General features: G+C 43.5%; 2 protein-coding genes across 2 annotated transcripts in view; one reads left to right on the top strand and one right to left on the bottom strand.

The window, feature by feature from the left end:
• The window catches only part of LOC128719113 (glycine receptor subunit alpha-4), a 39,430-nt gene extending 26,062 nt beyond the window's left edge, over positions 1-13,368 (top strand). The window contains exons 3-7 of the mRNA XM_053812736.1: positions 5,767-5,866; positions 8,446-8,600; positions 12,209-12,505; positions 12,584-12,813; positions 12,904-13,368. Of these exons, the coding sequence (XP_053668711.1) occupies positions 5,767-5,866; positions 8,446-8,600; positions 12,209-12,505; positions 12,584-12,813; positions 12,904-13,368 (1,247 nt within the window). The remainder of the gene's footprint in view (positions 1-5,766; positions 5,867-8,445; positions 8,601-12,208; positions 12,506-12,583; positions 12,814-12,903) is intronic.
• Positions 13,369-17,499: 4,131 nt separating this feature from the next.
• LOC128707288 (periodic tryptophan protein 2 homolog) lies at positions 17,500-21,384 on the bottom strand. The gene is made up of 7 exons (XM_053802240.1): positions 21,367-21,384; positions 21,196-21,308; positions 19,318-21,120; positions 19,097-19,244; positions 18,142-18,541; positions 17,851-18,067; positions 17,500-17,764 (listed from the first exon to the last, which is right to left on the bottom strand). Exons 1-7 carry the CDS (start codon positions 21,382-21,384, stop codon positions 17,500-17,502), a joined length of 2,964 nt encoding a protein of 987 aa, XP_053658215.1.
• Positions 21,385-23,113: the final 1,729 nt, after the last annotated feature.

Below are 23,113 nucleotides of genomic sequence, written 5' to 3'. Positions count from 1 at the left end.
AGTGTGGAGAAACTAGAAAACAAAAGTTTGAACGATTAATGAATCACTATGAATGGCTTAAATTGTAAATATTCGAGTTTTGGCGTTCGATTAAGTCAATATACAACATCAGCGAGTACAGCCAACGTTCGATTAGCACCCACTCGTTTGCCAAAACAACTAATAATCTTTTTTGGTCCGAAAGGCGAAAGCCAATTTCACTGTTGTATTCTAACGCAACCCAAGCGTCGAGAGGGCAAATGACCCCCGCAGCCCGTGGTGCGAGTGCTGCAGCAAAAGTATCCCTAAGTCCTTGCTCGCCAATCGTAAATAGCATCGAGCGAGCGGTGATCCAACACCTACCGAACACCACAATAATCCATTCGCCTGCATTGCATCATTTATTAATCAAAATGTAGGTGCCCGAGGTTCTATTGCGCGTCTTGGAAAAACCCATTTCCCAGTATTTGTTGTCCATTCAAACCTCCTCGAGGGGAAAACCACATTGCGTGATGTGGGGCACTATGGCCTTTCCTATTCCTTTTGCTCAATGCGCGGATTATTCTTCGTCTAATACGGTAGCTGCATCCACGTGGTGATATATTAACTCACGTCAATCTTTCTGTGCTGGTGGGAAGCGTTGGGCGCATTTATTTTGCTTGTAGATTGTAATGGGGCTATAACAACACAAAAGGAGATTCTTGATGGTTTAAAAAAAACGCTAATAAATATTAACTGCCATGATACAAAAATTGCCTCTTATTCTGTCAATTGGGCAAACTTTCTGTAGATCAGAATTTAAATTATATTTTTGGTATAGATCCAATGTTTAGGAAGTTTCCGAATGCGGACCGCATAGATCAACGTCTCTTGAATTTCCGCGTAGCTGGGAGACCTACCAGCTGTTTGAGCCAACAAGAACAGAAGAAATCATTTAAATTCTGGATATCAGTGTTGAAAAACACTCAGGGTCCTTTTCGGTGGAAACCACTCCAGTACCAAACAGTTGGAGAATGGGTTACCTCAAGGTGCTATGTTCCCTTCAACTCTGTTGCCAATAAGTAGAGAGTCTATAAATTCATATCTACCACCTGATATAAGAGCTTTTACATGCGCGGACGCTGTAACATTAATTGCATCCCGGAATCGTCCGGAAATCATCCCTGGAATCACAACTACCCTAAAGTACTTACACTCATCGAAATCGAATTGTGTAATAAAGCTTGTGGATCACACCTCAATCTTTTTGGCAGAGGCAACTGCATAGATCATAGCATCTGATGAACCCTTCCAAACCTAATGTTATCTTTCAGGATAGCGATAGTTTATTGGTTGCAATAGATCACGAGAGATCCAAAGACCCTTCTCGACGCATCTCGACGATATTCCTCATACAAAAAATATAACTTTTTGCTGGATTCCAACCCATACCAAGCCAAAAGGCAACGAAAAGGCCTTCGCGTTGGAAAACGAGGGACGCAACATGCTATGTTGTGTATATCCATGTGTCATACAAACTACATCAAGCAGAGTTATGTTATGTAGATTTTTGTTTATGCGCAAATAGAGTGTCAACTTAAACATGGAAACGTGAGTGGAGCAGCAATCAAGACGCCGCACTAAGATGCATCAAATTATCAGCTCTTGCACAGTCCAAATTTCGTAAAAATCGTGATCAAATCGTCTAGTCTTGTCGAGACTATGTAAAAACTGATCCACTACAATGCATCTACTGCCGAGATTATATAACTATTCGTCAGTGTTGGACAAATTCCATGTCTCAGAGGCTTATGTGAGTACTGGAACTATATAGGTTCTGTATAATCCTAGCTTCGTTCGTCGTTACAGGTGTTTTGAGTGGAGAAGTTTCCTCAGACTGTGGAATGACCGGTTTGCAGCCAGCACTCTAGCGCGTATGTCTACATCAATGTTATAGTCGGTGTTGACTTTTGACCCAAGATAAGTGATAGATGTCTTATTGCGAAATGCTCTATAGTGGGAATTGCGCTTGCGGAGGATGTTGGCTTCCGAAGAGTCGGGCTACAAGAATGCATTTTCTTCCTTAGAGGTCCTGCGTTGATCGATGACTAATGTCGTGTTGTATTGAGGTTTACTTCTGATGAACGGATGAGTGGGAAGCGATAAAGAATGCAGCCGTTTGCCTAGGGGAGAATTTACGGTGATCGTTGAAAATGTCTCTATATGATTAAAATGTTGTAATCATTTTTCAAAAACGATAGATAAAAATATTGCACAGTGCTTACTTCAAGGTTTTTGTTAAAGCAGTTTGACGCCCCTGAACATCAGGGAAGTAGCGGTTGGTTCCGGCAGATGGCGAGAGCGATCACAATCGAGTAGTTTCGAGCCGAAGGGCCTCTTTTTATTAGAACTGATGAGATTAAGCGGCAATAAGTTTGAACGAGTGCAACTAAAACCGTGCTGGTTAAAATTGTGCCATAAAAAAAAACCGTTCGAAAATCCGACAGCGATCAAATGCATTCAGTTCGTTATCCGTCATAATTCGTTACAAAACAAATTCTACGTGTATAGCACGATTCCTACTTTTCGACAGAAAACCGTGGATACAAAACGTTATACACGCGAAACTACGGAACGTGTAAAGCAAAAGCGAAAGGTTAAGTGCATAATTCCACTGATGATTGCCGAAGCAATCGAACAAACGAACAAAACAACATCGCATCGCAAATTCAAAACATTAACCATGTTACGCCAATCAAATTAAATATCAAACAGTTCATCAATTTAGCTGACTTATTGAGTTTTTCGGACTTAATTCACCTGTTAAATATCGTACAGTGATTGCATTATTGCAGAATATTTAGAAAGACGTCTTGAATCGTTCCTAGTTTCTTTTTTTCGAAACTGCAACCCAGTTGGAATGGATGCATCGATAAGTTTAGAATTTCAGCATGCCAATCAATTTGGTAATTTCTAATTTGATGTTTAGTTTGATTGATTCAGATTAGTACAGAACGATAGCCGCCCGTATTGATAATTCGGACTGCAAAGCAGCAAAAACCGGTTGGCTCCACTTTAGTATACAAACAATACTATTCCATAGTGGAAAATACACAAATCCACCTGCTGAAGCGTGGTTGTATTTAATTAGGAAATGAAACGGTAAACAATACCCTCTCTCTCTTTTGTCTTTCTAATGGATAGCAAGACCGTGAGGGTGATAAAAAAAATTGATTCGATCCTTAATACTTATCGCTTATGTTCCGACAGACAATTTGGCAACTTGACAACTAGTCCATTTGTAGCGATTACTTTTGCCTGCTGTTTGGAGACGAATATGCACTGCACTGGAAGGGAGGGACCATCATAACTTTAATTTAAAAGTATGATTTGTTTGGCCAAATGCTTTAAGATATCATGGGTCACAGTGAAATGGGAGAGAATGCATAACACAAAAACCAAAAATAAAGCCCCAATAATTGCTATCCTTTTAATGAATTGCAATTTTACAATTGTTTGCGTGTAGGTAGAAACGATCACCTGATGTTGTTCAACTCTTATTTGGTTGCTTTTTTTGTTAGCGTAGGAACGCCCGGGCTGTATATCTCAAAAACTGGCCTTCTTAACTAACAATTTCAAAAACTATCCTTCTTAACTAGCATAACCCTAAGGTGGCACCTTATCACGGGAGAACTCCAGGTGAAATGTAAATTGCATACAGTGTACATCCACACATGTCCTGTATGTTTACCATGACGATATACTCGTGAAAGTCATTTTAAGCCCTCCACATGGACCGCGCCTCCGGTAGGTCCAAATGGCGTTAATGAGTCCGCCAAAAAGGTCAGTGTAAAGTACTTCCAAACGACGACACTCCGCCGTGAGTGTTTTAGCGGCATCCTGGCCTTGAAGTGGTTGTAGCGCCATCTCCAATCCCAACAGGCTGTCTTCCATACGATGTAGTCCCGGATGTCCAAATGCACAAATTTTACACTGCCAGCTGATGTCTTATATTGGTCTCGTTGACCTGCGACTATAATAGGGTGTTTCCTACATGTGGTAGGCATTGCTGCTCCTGCTCTCCACCCAGAAGATGTAATGTAGATGTGGACCAATAACACGCAACAATAGTGCTAACCACTGATGTAGGAACAAGAACCCCACACATAACACACTACACCCAAACAAGGAAGGAGGCGATAGTGCGTACTACCTACACGATAGGGAAGGAATCATTCCGTGACTCCGATCTCTCTGACAAAGTCGAACAGCATCGGTGCATTTTCGTAGACCATCTGATCCAGAATGAGGCAATTGGAGAATGGGACCACTGCAGGTGTTCTTTATGATGCCCGAACGGCTGCTAGAGGCGCGGATATTGTCGCATCGTATTCCACACATGATCAGAGGATTTGATCGATGTCGTGGAACTAGATGCTACAGCTACAAACCTTGGAGTCGGACATGCCTATTCGTTGAAGGTGCGCATTCTTTGCATAACGGTTCGACATAAGTCTAGACATCCTACGAATGAACTACCGGGAGCCTGGTACACCAGAAACGCAAGGATACCTGTAGTGTGACCTCCCGAGTCTATCTTCACTCCACATACTCTGCCACCAAACCATGCAAAACTGATGTGGAGTCCAAAGACACTCGTTATGAGAAATCGACCTCTCGAAGAAGCTGCCCTCAAAGGCACCTCTTTTAACCATGAGCTCAGTGTATTCACTTCCAGAGATACTTCAATGAGCAGGAAGTCAAATAAGCGATATTCTAAACGCTTTGTCAGAATACCCAAGACTTTGCGGATAAAGTAATCAGAGCTCGTTATAGCCTCAACATTGTTGAGTACATTGCTTCGATAGCGATTGATCATGGCTGTCTAGGCTTGTGGAAATCTTCGGTGAATGCGTTAAATAAAACAGCAAATTCTCTGCTCTACTAAACGACCCAAAACAACCGTTTAAAGTTCGGTCAAAGAAGATCTCACATCCAATTCTCGACATCCAAAGATCTCGTATCCAATTAAAATCCAATATGTGCTAATGAAGATGGCAATGAACTACATCTCCGCTTGCAAAAAAAAGGGAGCCTAAAATGTATCTGCACCAGTTTGCTAATGCAATACATTTATTAAAAAGGGAAATAAATCAAGCACCAGCACACTTTACTTCGTATGCAAAACACAATTGAAATGTAGAATTGTTCTTTCGTGCCTTTCAGGAATAAACTTACCGGTGGTGAAAAATAACTACTCACAGCTAATTAGCTTCATTAAAATGCACTTCGCACCTTGGGCATTCGTTCGCATCACTCACACCAGTCACCACTCCAAATCGGGGAAGGCCAGTGTAAACCAAGAACGCGGAAATGTTTTACGAATTTCGGAAGTGCAATTGCAACGTGCCTACTTATTTATGGTTGCGCCCGTGCGCCCACCACGATTCGTAATAAGTTCACAAGGTCACTGCAGCCTAGCGCCCTTGGTTCCCTGCGTTGGTGTGCTGTACATGTTCGCTTGGCACGGTAAATAACAGCCACCCAACCCGGCAGTGCGTTGTGTTTCCGGTCCGGAAATAAATGCACGCACGGGAAACCCGGAACCGGTGTACTGCTGTACGCAGAATGTACTATTTTTAACCCACCAGGCTGCTCGAGCTGGCCAACCGCTTATGAGTGCTTATAGGATTATGTGCAGAAAAGGTCCGAAAATGTTTCAATGGTGCACTCATCAACCGGATTTTGCTTCATTCAATTCATTTGTTTAATGATTTCTCTCTCTTTCTCTCTTTTTCTTCGTTTCAGAGGTTCGGCCACCGTCACAAAAAGGCAGCCCGGTTGTGGTAGAGTTCAGTATATTCGTGGTAGATATCAATTCCATAAATGTCGAGGATATGGATTTTAGGTATCGAAAGCAGCTAAGCAAACAATAACCAAACAAATATATTGTACCCACTCCATCTTGCATATGCGCTGCAGCGGCATAATCGCTTTTTATGGTTTTTAAATGACTAGCTATTTCTAACCTTCATACGATTCGTCAGCATAATTTTTAAACAGTAATCTAAAGAAAACTTCACAAATCACCATTAAAAAATCAACTCTAAACGTGAATCATTTAGTGCTGTGCTTAATTAATCTTTTGAGGAGAGTGCTTTAATGACGAGTCATTCAGATCTGGAATTGACTCTCAAAAGATTCATGAATCCTTAGAGAATCATGGATCACTCAAAGGTTTACGAATTCTCGAATATTTGCAAGAATGTAAATTCAGATTCATTCGTGTAACTCATCAGAATCATAAATCTGATTCAGATTCACCCAACATAAGAACCATCACAATGCTAACCCTGATCCCATGCGAAATATTAAACTTGCAATAGTTCTGTACGCCTAAAGGTAGGCAAACACATTGGAAAAAACCGTCTGTTGTGACTACCACTAATGAAACATTGCCTGACGATTGAAAATTGATTTAAATTAATATAAATTAGCTAAAGCTTCGTACACCGTTTATCAAGGTCGTTACATGAGAATACTTTAGCAGGATTAAATGTAAATGTCACTTCGACCGGACGTGTCAAAATGGCTTGTCAAGTTTGAGATCGAAGTCCCCTGTGCAGTTTTTTTTATCAGTTTTGCACGAGTTTTTGTGAAAAGATGGGATTTTGGCTGCAATTTAACTATATCAACGTTCAATTTGGCATTTTGAGAACGATAAATCATTTCGTAATGGTCGAGAGTAGATCGACATAACAAAAGCATGGAGTTTTCTTTTCTTTTTTTTCTTATTTTAATGCAAGGAATTACACACTTTAGTAGATAATAAATTTAAATATGCAAGCAAAGTTCGAATTATTTTACCTTCAGAGAATTATTTCAGTTTTTAAAATCGCTGAACAATTCAAAATGACATGTAGGTCTTTCTAGTGGTAACAATCACAAAAATATGTTTAAACAGGGACTTTCTGACAATTTTTAATCCTCAAAGCCCTGGAGCCCCATACAAGTTTATGAGGCAAGCGACCGGTCGATGGACCTCTTTGGAGGTCACGGAATTCGGATTCGTTTATGCTTGGTTGTATCTACCGAAGCTACTTGTACGGATGACTTCGACCCGGTAGGTTCTGGTCGACATATCACAACATCAAAATTAATGAAATCTACAAGTCAAGACTTTGAAGATAAATCAGTACGTTGATCACAAATTTTGATTAGGAATTAGCGTAGTGATACCAGCGTGTAGTTTCTTATTCTAACATCAACACATAAAAGTGTATAAAACTTCTTCGTTGGAATAAATCCTTTCTTAAAGCCCTAAAATTGGACTAAATTCCTAATCATATCAACAAATGATATGCAAAACACAGCAAAAAAAAAGGTCAACCACCAATAAATCTGAGTCACCCAACCTAGAAATACAACAGCTACGATTGAAATCTTTCGAGCACGAAAACGACAAAACCTAACTGACGGTCGGTTTCGATCGCTACTTATTGTTCCGTTCACTCATTCCAAAACTCATGCACCATGGCGGTGCACGACGGCCATGAACATAAAATGCACACACTCGGTTTACTACCACACCGTGCTGCCTTAGTATCCACGCCGCGAATGACGTGCGCTTGCTGTGGTCACACCACTACCACCGCGCGCCAGTTGGTGGTTCGGTGGCACCAAAATGGCGCACCACAATTTAGGCCCGGTGTCCTTCAATTAGACCAGCCCGGTGAGCCGAATTACCAAACCCAGTTGCGTTGAACAGGCGGATGGGTGGTGGGTGGGTTTGGGGTCACACGACACTAAACAACAGCCCATAACTTGGGCGGGTCGCGCGGTCGGCTCAATTGCCAATGGGTACAAGCCTACTTCCGCCGTGACATCGGAGGACCGGAGGTGACACTCCGGTGCAGTTGCACGGGATTTGCCGATTGTCACAGTGACAGGGGGACACCCACCAGGAAAGAAATCCAAACGAATGAGAGTAAACGAGTGGAAAAGAACGTTGGAGCGTGGGAAAGAGAAGACATAAATGATTCACAATCAAATCGTACATCTAAATTTTGTTTCCCATTTTCTGTTGTTTTCATTGCTGTTTCATTTGCTAATTTTCCTTCCTTTTCCCTGCCTGCCTGCTCCTGAAATGGTTCATGTCCAAGGCTGTTGCACCTCCACAATGCACAACCTCGCATGTATCCCGGTCCTTTAAAACTTGCATTGCATCAACACAAACAAACCGAAAACCTTGTGGAAAAACCCCTTCATCCGGGGGGTTTGGACGTGATGGGAAAGCAATCGATTAATAATGCAATTTTCCCTTTTTTTTTTTTTTTGTTGTTGTTGGTATGCCTGCACCTTTCCAACGGGTTCGATGCCGACCGACAAACAAACAAACGAACCAACCGACCGACCGACCAACGCGGCCCGACCACAACAACACACAAATCTCACGAAACAAATCAACACCGGCACCGGCATATCCAGAGTAGATATGTTCGTGCACCAGAAGTGGGTCGAGTCGAGGCTGGATCTGCACGACGACATTTTCGAGGATGGCGACGATCACGTGATACTTCCGCCGGAGTTTTTCGATAATCTATGGCAACCGGATCCGTACTTTCTCAACTCGAAGATATCAGGTAAATGGCTGTTCTAATGTTTTGGTGTATTTGGCACGTCCGGACTAGATGGACTAACCGCTACGGTGACGGTGGTGACGGTGTGTGGAACTTCCATTCTTTCTTTAATCCGTCGGGTTTACCAAGTCTGGCTCTTCCGTTCGTTCGTTCTGTAATGCTTCCTTCTATACTTTCGCTTATTTCTATTAATTAAGCAGATTTATTTTTATTTTATTTACAAACTGTGTAGAACAGTTTAAAGGCTTAATTTTGTTGATGTAAGTTTTTCAGTGTTTACTTTCCGAGTTTTACTTTCGGTTCGTGTTTTTGCGTGTGAATCCATCTTTCTCTCACCTTCTGCAAGTGCCAAACGCTTCTTTATAAACGTGACAGAAATGTCAAAAGTAGCTGCAACCACTGTGCATTGTTAGTAGCAGTAGATTGATTTGTTATAGCTAGTGTGGTAAAAGAGATTTTCTAAACTCAATTGCTTCGTTTTAATATGTTGTTAGTTGTCTTTATACTTATGAAACTTTATGTTCCTCCAATAATCTCAGTACAGCGTGATACATTTCGTTCACTGTGCTAGTGTATTGATAATAACTTAAACGCAGCTTGAAGCACATTAAAGCCGTTCTCTTTCCTTCATGTGAGGAAAAACTTGCCCAGTGGTTGAAAAATTAACCCATCTCCACGCTGTCTGACCGTAATTGCCATCGCCTCGTTACAATCGCAATTGATTTTAGCCTTCCTTCCTGTGCTTTTGGTGCCCTTTTGCGTGTTACTGCTTTCGTACAGCAATCCACGCACACTGTTAACCTTGGCCCGCGCCATGCTACGAGAACTTGTCGACAGCCATCGATCGTGGGATCATCCCTGCCCGGAATGTTCTCACCGTGAAGTCGGTGAATTTCCCCCACGGCAACTGCTTCGAAAATCATTATATCGGGTGGTTTTTGAATGGCCTTGCATCGTGCAAAAGCCTTGTACATCGGTATGCTTGCCCGTCTGTGTTGAATCCCTTATCGCCTAATGTCTGCCTAGCTTTAATGGCCGTGTAACACATCGGGAAAGCTTCCGGTTAATGTCCTATCGAAGGTTTCCACGTGGTGTGAGGATGCGGGGAAGAAAGTGCCTCCAACTTGGCTCAGCGCAAGTTCATGCTCAAGGTTCCCGGCACGGCTCTTAGATGTCTGATGCAAGAGAATTTGCATTAGCTGATGAAATGTCTATGATAACCTTTTGCCAAAGGTAAACTTTTTCTGTGTTTTTTGTTCAGTGTCCATGGGCGGATTTGCAACGTCGTCTGACGCCGATTGGTACCAAAGTACATCACAAGGAACTTGAAATTGGAGCCGTTAGAGAAGCATGTAATAAATGAGATACACATTTAAAGTGTTGATAACATAACTATTTCAATAAAATGTAGATATTGCTGTTTGTATAGAAATGAATATTGGACAAGTTCTTCCAAACTTTTCTTCACGCTGCAACTTCAAAGTGACCTTGAGAATGGGGAAGTCCCACTCTAGTCAGGTGTGAGGTCTTCAGTTGTTTTTTGTGTTGCAAGGATACTTTGCCATCTAAAAGTCCGTCTTACGAAAGACGAAGGATCGATATCCTGCGAGAACTTCTTTGGAACACAGAGAGTGAAGATGTCCATGATGGACATGACGACACTTTGGATAATTGCTACTAACATCACACTGCTACTAAAGCTACTTTCGGAGGACGTATTCCTCTAGTTTTTCTTCGTACACACGCCGCTCAGTCGCGTGTTTAACCGCTCATTGATATCTGCCGGAGATCTCTTTAAATCTGCAGTTACTTCAGAAACAAAGCCATGTGTCCCAATACAGTAAATCATTACTGAGAGTTGAGATCTTGATCTTGATGGTCTAGTTTATCTTCACTATACCTTAGAACGGTTGACAAAGTTTTGTGGAAGTTGTAATCATGCAATAGCCCAGTTGAAATTGGTCTGTTGCTTATGTGAAAGACCTTAAAAAACTCATAGGTAGCGTCATCTAATTAATCCAACACTGTAGTAAGCTAGTAATTTTTTAAGAGCGGAAAATTAAAACTACTTCACATACTACTTCGCTTTCTTTAACATCTTAATTTGCTGGCAACCTCTAAGATCCTCAGTAACGGACTACGTCAGATTTGTACAAATGTTCTAAACAATAAACAGCATTGCATGGCCCATAAGCTTATCCTAATACATGAGTCAACAACAGTCAATGAGGTTAAGGCGCTTCAAGTATACACCATATGGCGCTGCTGTAGTAGATGCCACGGCAACAACGGCAGCTTCAAGTTGCACTGATTTGTTCGTTCTATGTTTGAACAAACACACAATACAGTCTTATACTTTCAAACACTTTGCCACTAACACACAACGAATGGTAACAATTCCTGTCACAAAAAAAAACACACGCAACACCACACCACTAGCAGCAGCAAACTAGCAACAGCAACAACGCAGAACTATGCTCCCAATAAGAACATTCCCTCTAACTGAACGACCAGTACATATAGCGTCTGGTCAACGGTTAATCGATCCGCAGTCGTTCGTATGATTTATCGCAATGCTCACGTTAGCTACATACCTCATTCGCAGGTCAAACATTTATTAATGAAGGTATGAATAGGGTGTTGTGTGGCAAGATCAGCTGCATGACGGCCATGCGCCAGCAAGGTGAGTGTACCCTGAAGAGACAAGATGGTGGCGACACGGAACCGAGGAATCGGACCTCTGGATATAAGACACACACCTCTCACCACTCACACATTCGATCACAAACGATCACAAGCGATCACACACATCTGTATCTGTACACTCATCTTCAGCGATACTCATGTACGTCTCCCGGTAGGATAAGGCGTGTCCCTCCCGATACGGTGTAGTGCCATTTGTAGTAAACGCGCGCAGGTAGTGCACGGTCACACAAACAAACATTGGTTCATCCACATTCCCGACACGCGCACGCACACCTTCGTTCGTCGATGTATCGTGTTGTTTCGTTGCTGCTTTTTGCTGTTGATGAGGTCCTCTGCTGCTGCTGGTGCTGGTAAATGAGTTGCTTGCTTAATGTTTTGTGTTCGGGGGGTTTGTGTTGCATCCTTTGTTTCTGCTGGCCAGAGCTGCATAGATGATTTGTCGTTATTCTTTTTTTCTTTGTTTCAGCTACCTTTTAAGCGTGCCTACGGCTGTAGACGAACGGTTAGCTACAATAGGTGTTTGTTTGCGTTCTTATGTGTTGTGCACGTATCGAGATGGTTTGGAAATGGTTCTGAAGCGATTGGTTGATCTTTAATTATCGTTGTGCGGTTAGCAGACTATGATCCACACAGATCAATCACAGAGATCGCCAACAACTCCAAGAGTAGTTCCAAATGCGCCTCTCTTTCGTTTTTCTAAGATTAAATTTCCAGATTAAGTTACCTTAGTTTGTAAATGTCTTTCTTGGTTTAGGACTTTTTTATTGTTATATCTCTCTCCCACCTCTTGTGAAATCATTGCATCATCCACAAACGACGGCAAACGATATCTGTAGTTGTCGACAGCAATAATTCCCACCTGCTCACTAACAATCGAACCATTTACGTTGTCCTCTCGCAACCAGAAATTGCAACACTCACGCACAAGTTCTCGTCGGTGACGCTGTACAAAAACTCTACCGTGCGGTACGCGTGCATGATGCATGCCATCATCGCCTGCCAGATGGAGTTCCAGCTGTACCCGATGGACATACAGATCTGTCCGATCTACATCGAAAGCTTCTCGTACCACAACCAAAAGATCAGGCTCAAGTGGGCGGACAACGGTGTGACGATCAATCCCGAGTTGAAGCTGCTCCAGTACAATCTCGGGCAACCGTTACAGCTCGAGGAGACGGACGGTTACATGCCGGAAAAGTATGGTACGCATAGAGATGCAGTGAAGATGACTCAGAGCGGCCTGTACGTGTTCTCATTCTCTTCTCTCTTATTTCTTCTAGGAAACTTTTCCCGTCTGGCAGTATACTTTCGGTTCGAACGTCAGATTGGACACCATCTGATACAGACGTTTGCACCGTCCTCACTCGTGGTAATGCTGTCGTGGTTCAGCTTCTGGCTTGGTCTGGATGCGATACCGGGTCGGGTAACGCTGCTCGTCACCTGCATGCTGACGCTCGTGACAATGTTCACCGGGATGAGAGCCGACATTCCGCCGGTTGCTTACGTGAAGGTGAGATACTACCTTAAGACAGCCTCAAGATCAAGAAAATCGCAACCTAGCGTTTAATCCATTCCTATTGGGAATCATTCTGCGTTCAAGGCACTCGATCTGTGGATGGCCGGTTGCATGCTGTTCGTGTTTTCGGCCCTCGGTGAGTTTGTCGTCGTGAAGGTGCTGGACGTGCAGTACCAGTATCAGGTGAACAAGGTACCGAAGGTCCTGCCGATGCGCATCAGTGCGATGGAGAAGGGCCAGTGCGTGGGTACCGTCGCCAACTGGGAAGGCGGCACGGTGAACGTACGTCCCCGGAAACCGACCCAAACGCCAACAACACCGGGCCAGGTGTCACTGCAGGGGAACGGTGGCCCACAGCCACCGCTGCCACCAACCAAACAACCGACACGCCGTCAAAGCATCCTGTCCGTCGCCTGGACCGACACGGACACCGGCATCGAGAAGATAATGTGGCGCGAGATCGACAAGATGTCGCGCGTCATCTTTCCCGGTCTGTTTCTCGTCTTCGTCGTGCTTTATTGGCCGATCTTGATTTTTAAAACCTCGTAATGTGGGAGTGGCATGCGGTGCCTTAAAGACTCCCAAACGCTGCTGTCGGTGACGCTTGACGTGACAAAACAAACACTAGTACACTACGCTCAAAGCAGGTCCAGGATATATACATACATACATATATAGTGGAACCATGCACAACTGGAACGCCGTTAGGGACGGGTCAATGTTTTGCAGGGTTTTCCGCGCGAATGTAATTGAAATACTCAAGCAGCACACGGAGCCGCTTCTCTGGCAAACATTCTAAAATGCACAAAACAAACCACATTACTACACCGGTTTCCACAATCTTACACGGATAGGTAAGCTAATTCAAAAGCAAAGTGAAGCAGTGAACACTGCGAAGACTAGGTAGGAAGATGTAGGTAAAAAAAGAAAGCTTTATTATATATATATATACGTATAAAAAAAACCTACAACGACAAGAGGGGACAAGGATGTTATTTGCTGTAACAGCTCCCGTTTAGGATTAGTTTATCTTTCAAACTGTCTGCAAGCGACGAATTCTTTCGAAAGGTTTTAGAAATGGAAAACACCACGATTGAAGTGGAACGTCAACCAAAAACAAAATAACGTTATTTACGATCACTTTAGCTACCGGATCGCCCTAGGCGCTCTAATCACCAAGCTCGCAGGCGATCACAGCAAACAGCTGGCCCAAGGACAATATCATAATACGTGCATTAGTAGAAGTGAAGTTGAAGCAACACGACCGCACCGACGCATACGCACGACCGCGGCACAAAATGGCGGTACGGAAGCGTGATTGAAAAGATTGTACATTTTGGTAGAAGGAACCGTTACGCTAAACAAAATGGCACCGCCCGCGCGCTCGCAGCTATCCGCAAGCTGCATCCCAAACCGTAGTGTAGAGTAGGTTGTATCGTTCCGATATACAACAGAAAAAAAGGCAGTAGAATTTAAACAGCAGCTGTGAAAGCAATAAGTACCTTATATATTTAAGTACGTATAGTGTTAAAAGCGTGGAGCAGGACAAACGCAGAGGGTAAGAACAGAACTTAACAACACACGGGCAACAATGCGTTGCGTTGCTTCGGGAATGGGATTGGCGGTGCGGAATGGATAAACGGATAACGACACTAACGCATCAAAACGCTGTGCCTTTCATAAAAAGGAAAACTTTATTCCACTATTATGTTTGCCGAGCCGTAAGCTCGGCCATCTTTTTATCGAGGGCGCCATAAAGGTAACGAGAGCGATGCATTAAAGCAAACACAAAAAGGACAACTGTTATCTGTGCACGTTATTGGTTCCTGGACTTGATACGTGGCGTTTGGCATGGGTGAGTGTTGTGGGTGCTTTTCTTCCTGGGCTGAACTGATCACATTATGGAATCGTTTGGAATGCATATCAGAGAAGGGAGATAAACTGGAATGCTACAACTACTGCAGTTTGATTACGGCGTTGAGTGTCTTCTACGAGATATTGTCTTTAGATCTGCAAGATCTGCTTGTCCCATTGGTTCAGGCGAGAGTTGGGAACTGTCAAGGAAGATACTAGAATATCAACCACTTTTGAATGACTACTCGATTAAATCTTCGGGCACACGACAGATCCCAATAAGATGTTCGCCTCGTCTTTAGTCCATCTCTTCATAATTTACAATGTCTCCTACGACGCATTGAAATCTTTTGTTGGGACTTTATTCACCTAACAAGAGAACTCACCTAGCTCTATTTTCTAAACCACTCAATTCTCAAGTTGGCGCATCACATTGAGGTTGAAGATTTCCACAGAGAGTCATGGAGGTCACACTTTTGAAATCATCCAAAACATCTAAAACTTTATCTTTGGGTTGATAGTCAGCACTGGTCAGTCTGGTGCAGAGGACCGACGTGAAAGATTTCCATCCTGGGTGATTCCCAGATATCACCTTAACCTGTGGTCAGGTCTGGTTTTCGTTGACTTCTTCGATTTTTTAATAAAGTATGCGCCATCATGTACCGCTAGGTCTGCCTTTGCTGCGTTGTCCTGTTGGGCTCCAGTCTAACATAGTTGCAAACTTCGTGTCCACCCCTGCTTCAGGAGGCATCGTCGTTGAAGCTCAGTATTAGAGATCTAACTGTGCGACCATGATTTATATATCGCGTCGACTAATCTGATTGTTTTTACAATGGTTTCTTAATCTCGCAAAGGCAAAGACCTTCTTGGCACCTCGGTGCACCTATTTCGACGGTCATTTGGCTACCAACATATTGGAAACTTTCAACGTTCTCCACTGTTTGCCGCGCTACCGTAAAACGAATTGGTCTTGTTGACGTTGATTTTACGAGAGTTGAGACGAATGCAATCGAAAGACACAAAGTCTTCATAAGCCAACTCAAAAACAGTTGACTGTAAAGACTCGCCGCTGAGGAGAATTCAATCAGGTCCTCGAGTTTACTCTGCATGTCAAAGCAGCTTTGGCTTACGATAGCAATATCATCAGCCAGGTGGAGGATCGTGGTGCTAAAGTCAGTACCGTAGTTGGTATTGGGGAAGTACTACTGATTGGAAATGTACGTCATGGAACTATATTACTGATAACATAAGATACGCTTACATCGTTCTTTAAGGCCTTCTGGTGTTTGATCAATTAGAATGTCTTTATGAATCTTCTTCCCTGAATATTTCTGATTGGAACTTGAGAACTCAAGCATTCATAACGAACTTTGCCTTTTAACTGTAATACAGATTCTTTTCTACTTGAACATCGACAGAACATCAAGAGAAGCTTTTTGCTTATGAACCATTTCACAGCGCTGTGTCTCCATTTGCACATATCTGTTTGTAGCAGTGTAAAGAAACTCACAAAACTTCCTCCCCGAGTAAAACGCCACGTACTAAGCGATGGTACTAATACACACTAAAAGTAGCAAACTAAAACCTAACAAGAAGTAATGCCTTTATCGAAGTAACAGTATACAATAAGGCGCACCCGATTTCGAGAGTGGACGGTAATTTGCGAAGAAGGTGTATTCCGCTTGCCTGCTGCGAACACTTGTACACAAAATTGAATCGCAAATCATTGTGATAACTATTAGCTAGATAGAAAATTTAAAACGGAAACAATAACATACACCGGCAAGCAAAAAACCAACACAAACACGACTCAATCGACAAAAGCTTAGACTACAGAGCAAACAGAAATCAGATGGTGTACGGGGCGGTTGCGGTAATTAAGGAAGGGGATATAGTGAACAAATAATTACCATAGTGCATTTCCAAAGGTAAACTACAAAACATAATAAATCAATAAACCGTAAAGCAAACAGCAATTAAATCATAAATACACATCAACCAAACACGCGAGCAAGCTACGCTAGCACAACGAAGAGAGTCATATAATACACATGCATACATACCCGGCTTGCGATACGATGCGCCAACACGACGCGCTAAAAAAACACAAAAGGACAAAAAGGAAACAGTAATAATTCGATGCATGGTGCAGTATAATGTAAATAGTGTCATTTAAGTAACGATACAAACTGAGCTTCAACAACAAAATCAAATAACGCTACAGTGCAACCGGTAGAGTAGTGAACAGAAGAAAGTAAAACAAAAAAAAACAGAACAGTTAAGAAGAACTATGCTCTCACGAAACATGTTTTTGCCCAACTTCCTGTTTCCTTGTTTTTAACTCCCAACAATATGGACACGCTTGAGAGACTAAACCTTGTTAAAAACCACAGTTGTTATGTTTTTTTTTTTGTTGTCACCCTATACATCCAAAGATGTTTTATAACGTTCGGAATAGTAATGTAAGTTACCTAGAGCTGAGAAAGAATGAGTGCGTGTGTGAGAGAAAATAAAGGGGAAGAAAATACTAGTTTAGCAGTAAGAAACTTAAAACAAAAATATAACGAAACAGTTCGATACGATTAGCTATCAATTTTGATACTGGGAGGAAAGAAAATGTAACGATATTTACCTTCACAAGCGATATTTTTTTTCTGCACACAGCCATCGGATTTGTTGCTTCCATTAATTGGGAACGCAAACATCTTAATATTTTGTACATGCTGTTTAGCTTATTTTATTCTAGCTTGCTCTGTACCACGTGCGGTTCTTCTCGTTAACCGTACTCGTCGCCTTGTAACCGTTAAATTAGCACCACTGTGCATGCTAATTCTCATCATCCATTGATTCGTCACTTTCCTCGTCGGCCTTTGATTTACTCAACCCTGCCGTCTGCTTTATCAACATCCATTCATTTTCATCCTCATCGTCGGATGACGCGTCCCCATTACGTCCATCGGCCATCGTATCCTCATCCTCACTATCGTCTTTTTTCCCATTTTGGTCCCCGTGTTTAGATACCTTTGCCGATGAAGTGTTCGCGGTGGAAAGCGTTTTCAGTACCTGCAGCGTGTACTTGTTGAAATCGCAGCTGCAAATAAACGAAAGATACGATCAATCGACTGTGATCTTGCATTCTTGTAGAGTGTAAAGGAAGGACCAGGTAGTTTCGCTTACATTTTGTTCAGCTGTTCATACTTTCGGTTTAGATTTTGGTGCAGCGTTACCAGCGTTTGCGCATCTAGCAGTGAATCGTCTTGGCCTAGCCTTGTAAGTAGCAAATTCGACCAACGTAGGTAGAATTCGATATGTTGGCTGGTGCCCACATTCTTCGCCACAAACTGCAACGTACGAAGCGCATATTCATCCGGCAGCGAACCAAGCACTAGTTCAACTGTGAAAATTTGAAATAAATAACATATTTTTTTCAGCGCCCCTGTTCTGTGTTTTTTGCGCAATTAAACTTACTATCGCGGTAAGGTACACTTTCCACCACTTCCTGTATCAGTACAGTTTCGTTCAGTTTCAACGCCATCAGTAGTGCACCGCCGTAGTTCTGCTCTTTGTGCAGGAGATTGCGCGTTGCCCGCGGTGTCACCTCCGTCGACAGTTGGTACGGATCGAACACAATGCCCTTGTGCAGTGCGTACATGAGTAGACCCTCCGTCGAGACGGCTGACCACGATTGGCCGGAGGGTGAGAAACGAACGCAAACCACCTTCACCTCCGGCAGCACATTTCTCGCGGCTAGATCACCTTTCGTTACGCCCGGTAATTTAAGCTTCACACTACCACCTTCTAGCGCTTCACGCTCCTCAATCAGCGCCATATTGCCAAACTCGGTCAGTTTGCGTCGGTTTATGTATTCCTGTGTAAGGAAGGTAATAAATTAAGATTACTTGTAGTAATTAGCATGATTGTCCCAACGACCTGTCATATAGCTCAAGGGAAAAAATAATAGATAAGGGGAAATAGAATAAGGATAAAACCGATCACAGGATGCGCCTACGACCTCCTTTTAATACAACTAAAGCTGGATAAAGCTCCATATTCTGATTATGTAGATCAGATTAGTGATGGGCTTTCCTCAATGATTCTGATTTTATAATTAGGTTTGACAGATAATTTAATAAGACCTTACAAACAACACAAGATCTCTTCACCACGACACTAAAAATTAGCCGGTTATTTCGTTTTAAAATTGTGTGTTACCCGTTAACCCATGTACTGTCCCGTAGCAACGGTATTGGGCAATAATGAGCTTCCAATGAAGCCGTTTCTGTCCGCATAATACATAACTACACGATCGGAACGATACGAATGAACTTGTCAGTTCTGATTTAAAAAAAAAGGACCTGTTCTGTTCCGTTCTTGTCGCAGTGTTGCCATCGCAAGGTCAAAGCTCACTCGAAACCAAACTTACATCCATGCCGTCCAAGCTGCGGTTTTGCGTGATTTGAAACTTTTTCAACAGGATCGCCTCTTTCACGTTATAGATGCAGACGTACTTAGATTTACCACCTGCCAGCAAACATTCCCCGTCCGCCGAGTAGCAAATCGACGTAAAAGTCCTAAGCGAGCAAAAAGAAGATAACAATTAAAATACATTTCGAAAACAGCACCATCCGTGACGATTGAACTCACCTGCCCATTAGGTTCTTTTTGGCCGAAACAATATCCGTCTTGGAGATGCTACCCTCCATGTCCTTTCTGCCTTCGATGGATGCGAGCTGTGCGGCGGTCTTCACGTGGAACACGGTAATGTTGCCGTTCAGCGTGGAAATAGCCACTTCCTCGCCGTCCGGCTTGAACGCCACACACACCACGTCCGATCCCATCTGTACCGTTTCGTGGGCTCCGGATGACTCCAAACAATTCCAAATGCGTAACGTCTGGTCCCACGAACCGGACACCATTGCTGACGAGGCTGCGAGCGGTGAGAAGGCTAACGTTACGACCGGTCCTTCATGTCCACTCAGCACCTCCAGCAACCGTCCCAACTTCATCGACCACAGGTATATCTCGAACACGTCTTGGCCTCCAGCAGCCACCAGCTCACCGGAAGAATCGATCGCCACCGATGCAAACTGTACCGGTTCCGGTGATGTGAAGGTGCGGAAGTTACGGTACCGTATCACATCGTACGCCCGTACCGTGCCGTCCAGTGAAGCGCTTACGAGGAACTTTTTGTTACGGCTAAATTCCACCGCCTGCACTGCGGCCGTGTGTTCGGAAAATGTGACGACACAGAAGCCGCTCGTAACGTTCCACAGCTTTACCTTGCCATCCTGGCCCCCGGTGACTAGCTGATGGCCGTCCGGGGCGTATGCTAAACAATTCATGCCCTGCGAATGTTCCTGCTGCTTCATGATGTACTGCTCGCTCTGCCATTCCCACACGAGCAGCTGTCCAAGTGAGGATACACCCAACGCTAACCAATCACCCGTGTCGTTGAACGCTACCGAACCAATGCTCGCGTCGGATATGCTCAGCGAGTGAATTAGATTCACGTCCGGCAGCTCGTACAGGTAGAACGAGCCGGTCGAAAACGCTACCACAAGGATGCGCAACTTTTGATGATACGTCGCCGCCGTAACGTACGCATTCCGGTTCTCGGCACGTGGCAAATTCGCGAGATAGTGACGCGCAAGTCGTTTGTAATAGAACGGGTGGCCCTTTGTTTGCGCAATCACCTTTCCCTGCTCATCTCGCTCTTCGCCCTCTTTGGACGATGCCGCTTCCTTAAGTCGTTCAAGCTGATCACCAACATCGTCCCCTTCCTGATCCTTCTCATTGGTAAATGTGTCCGGCACATCCTCATCGTCACTGTCATTGCCGGTGACACGCTTCTTCTTACCGGTTGACTCTTCCGTTTCGCCCGCTAATTCTTCACGAGTTTTATCCAAATCTTCCAACTGCATTCCACACTCCCACAGCATCAACAGACCCTCCTTGCTGATAGTGTTTACGTCGAGCGTTTTCTCCTCGAAGAAGCATCCCACGATCGCATCACGATGGCCACCGAGTACAAACGCCCGGAACGTTTGCAGCCAGGTTACGTTCTGCAGTCGGACCGTGTTGTCCCGCGAGCCAATGGCAAGCACCCGTGAGTTCGGTGCCCAATCAAGGAAAACTGTATCATCGAAACCAACCTCGAACGCACGGTGAACCACGAACGAACCGTACGATCCGGAAGATTCGCCCGGTGTCACAAACACCAACACAGCCGCATTTACGCAAGCGGCAAAAAAACGACCATCTGGACTGAAGCGCAGATGCTTTACCTCATCGCGGAACTTGTACCGGTGGATGGTCGTCTGCGAGATCATGCTAATCATCTGCGCTTCACCGATCTCATTCACCGCCACCAGGAGACATCCGTTGGGCGACAGATCGAGAGCGGTGTAATTGTATTGGCTTTCGATGCAGAGCGTGGTGGATTTGTTACTGTAAAAGGAGAAGAGGAGAGGGAGATGTGTTAACAATTATTTGCCATTAACTTCAATCTATCTTTCTACTTACTTCTTTAAGTCGAAAATGGATATGCGATTTCCTACCGGGCTTATCACCGAGTAGCCATCGGGTGTAAACAAGAGATTTCCCCGCCGAAAAACTGCACCGAGCAGGTTATTAAACTGTAACAAAGATTCCTCGTGTTCAAATGTAGCTAATTCACTGTCACTGTATTCTTACCTTATAAGCGAACTTCATTGCGAACGATAACTCTTCAAACTTGGCAAAGAACAACACATTTAATCACTCAAATTATATTCTTACTGGCCTTCTGTTGCAGTGATACCATGCTTTCGTTGGACCATGTGCGACTATTTGTTGTTTGTGTTTGTGATATTTTGACAGCTCTTTATTGACAACGACCAAACGTGCGTTCCATTTTCCACCGTGTTCCTATTGCACAATGGTTGGTCATGACGGATTTGCAATCGTCAACATCGTCAGTAGTAAACTGAGTATTCGTTTGAAGATAGAGGGGATATTTATTATTCTCTTACTTAAATTGTATAACATCTTTAACTTAAAAAACTAAACTCATCTGCTATCAGCATTCTTGAGATTATACAACTGTGCGTGTAAGACTACGTATTTACTTACCAGGCAGTAAAATCGCTTGACGGTCTTGGAATGCTACAGGAGTCCTCTAAGTTGGCCCATTATCCCGATTTTTCTAGCGTAACTATGTCACCACTCCATCTTAATGAGGGTTTACTTCGTTTTCTGCTTTGTTTTATCGACCACAGGAACCTTACGAGTCTCATCGTACTTTTCGAAGCGTCTAAAAATCTAGGGAATAATTTACTTTGGGTGTTGTGTTAGGGAATAGCTTGCAGTGACTTTGATTGCTGTAGAATTCTTTCGTGCGTGCACGGCGCTGAACTTTTCGGAATAAAAGAAGGTCTCATTCAACTACTCTCTTCTTCGTTTCTTCTGTTTTCTTTTTTTTATTCTCATAATTTTTCACATTTTTTTCATTGAATTTCTTCTCTTTCGCTTTCACTCGCTCTCTCTTTCTATATCTCCCTCTCTCTCTCTGTGTTTCATGATGATGTTCGCAATTGTCATTATTTTCGGTAGATCTTTACATTGTAACCCCTCCGAGTAGTTCAGGTGAATGTTGTACCTACGGGGGTTTTGTTTGTTATATTCATTCTCTTCTGCTTCCTTTGTAACTCTGCCGCATAAACCCCTAATATTGCTGTCCAACGGGGTGGCGGATTACAAAGGTTTACGGTTGTGTCTAACAAAAGATGGGATTGTTGTGTTCCACTTTGTAACTAATCGGTTAAAAGTAAATGTACGCGTAGCAGGTTAAGGTAGTCGGTGTGTTGTTTTTAGCTAGTTAACGGTATCAGGATCTTCCTTTCCTTTTCTGTTTAAAGCTTCCTCTCACAACAAAACACTCGGTTTGTTTTCAACAGTTTTCACAATCTAATGCACACGTGTTTCCGTTTCCGTTCCACTTGAGGGTGTGTGTGTGTGCGCGATGGAACTAGATTGTTTGTGTTTTGTGCTCACAAACTCCTCGCTTGCCTGTGCTTCCTTTTCAGGAATGCTCGCTGCGCTCATGTTGACTTCGGAACAGGAAGATTCGCCGGGTTTGTTGACCGTACAACCCTCAAAAGCGCAGTATGTTTTACCAGCTTACGTTTCTTCCTGCTGAATTAAGACGTATTGAACTACATTTTCATCCAGCGGGTTCCGTGCGACCACAACGAAGGCAAGAAAGGATCAGCCAGTTGAAAATAGCGTGGGAAAACCGATTCCTCGCGAAGAAGCAATTATGCCCATGAGTAACACTCTGAGCACCCGGTGACATCCAGCTCCGTTTGTTTCAGCATCTAAACGCGCGGAAGGGACTTAATCGGCTGCTCTCGCTTCGGAGGAAACCATTTTGCCACAATTTCCACTGTTTGCCTCTACCCAT

Source organism: Anopheles marshallii, chromosome 2, assembly GCF_943734725.1.
Source record: "Anopheles marshallii chromosome 2, idAnoMarsDA_429_01, whole genome shotgun sequence".
Taxonomy (NCBI): Eukaryota; Metazoa; Arthropoda; class Insecta; order Diptera; family Culicidae; genus Anopheles; species Anopheles marshallii.
The sequence above is the reverse complement of the archived record's forward strand: the minus strand, read 5'-3'. Positions and strand labels throughout refer to the sequence as shown.

Bases quoted from the DNA above. Each gene is read 5' to 3' on its own strand.
- LOC128707288 (XM_053802240.1), bottom strand. The intron at 18,542-19,096 runs GTAAGTTTGGTT...TTCCTTACACAG, and splicing joins GCAGCTTGGACGGCATGGAT to GAATACATAAACCGACGCAA. The intron at 17,765-17,850 runs GTAAGCGAAACT...GTTTATTTGCAG, and splicing joins TATGAACAGCTGAACAAAAT to CTGCGATTTCAACAAGTACA.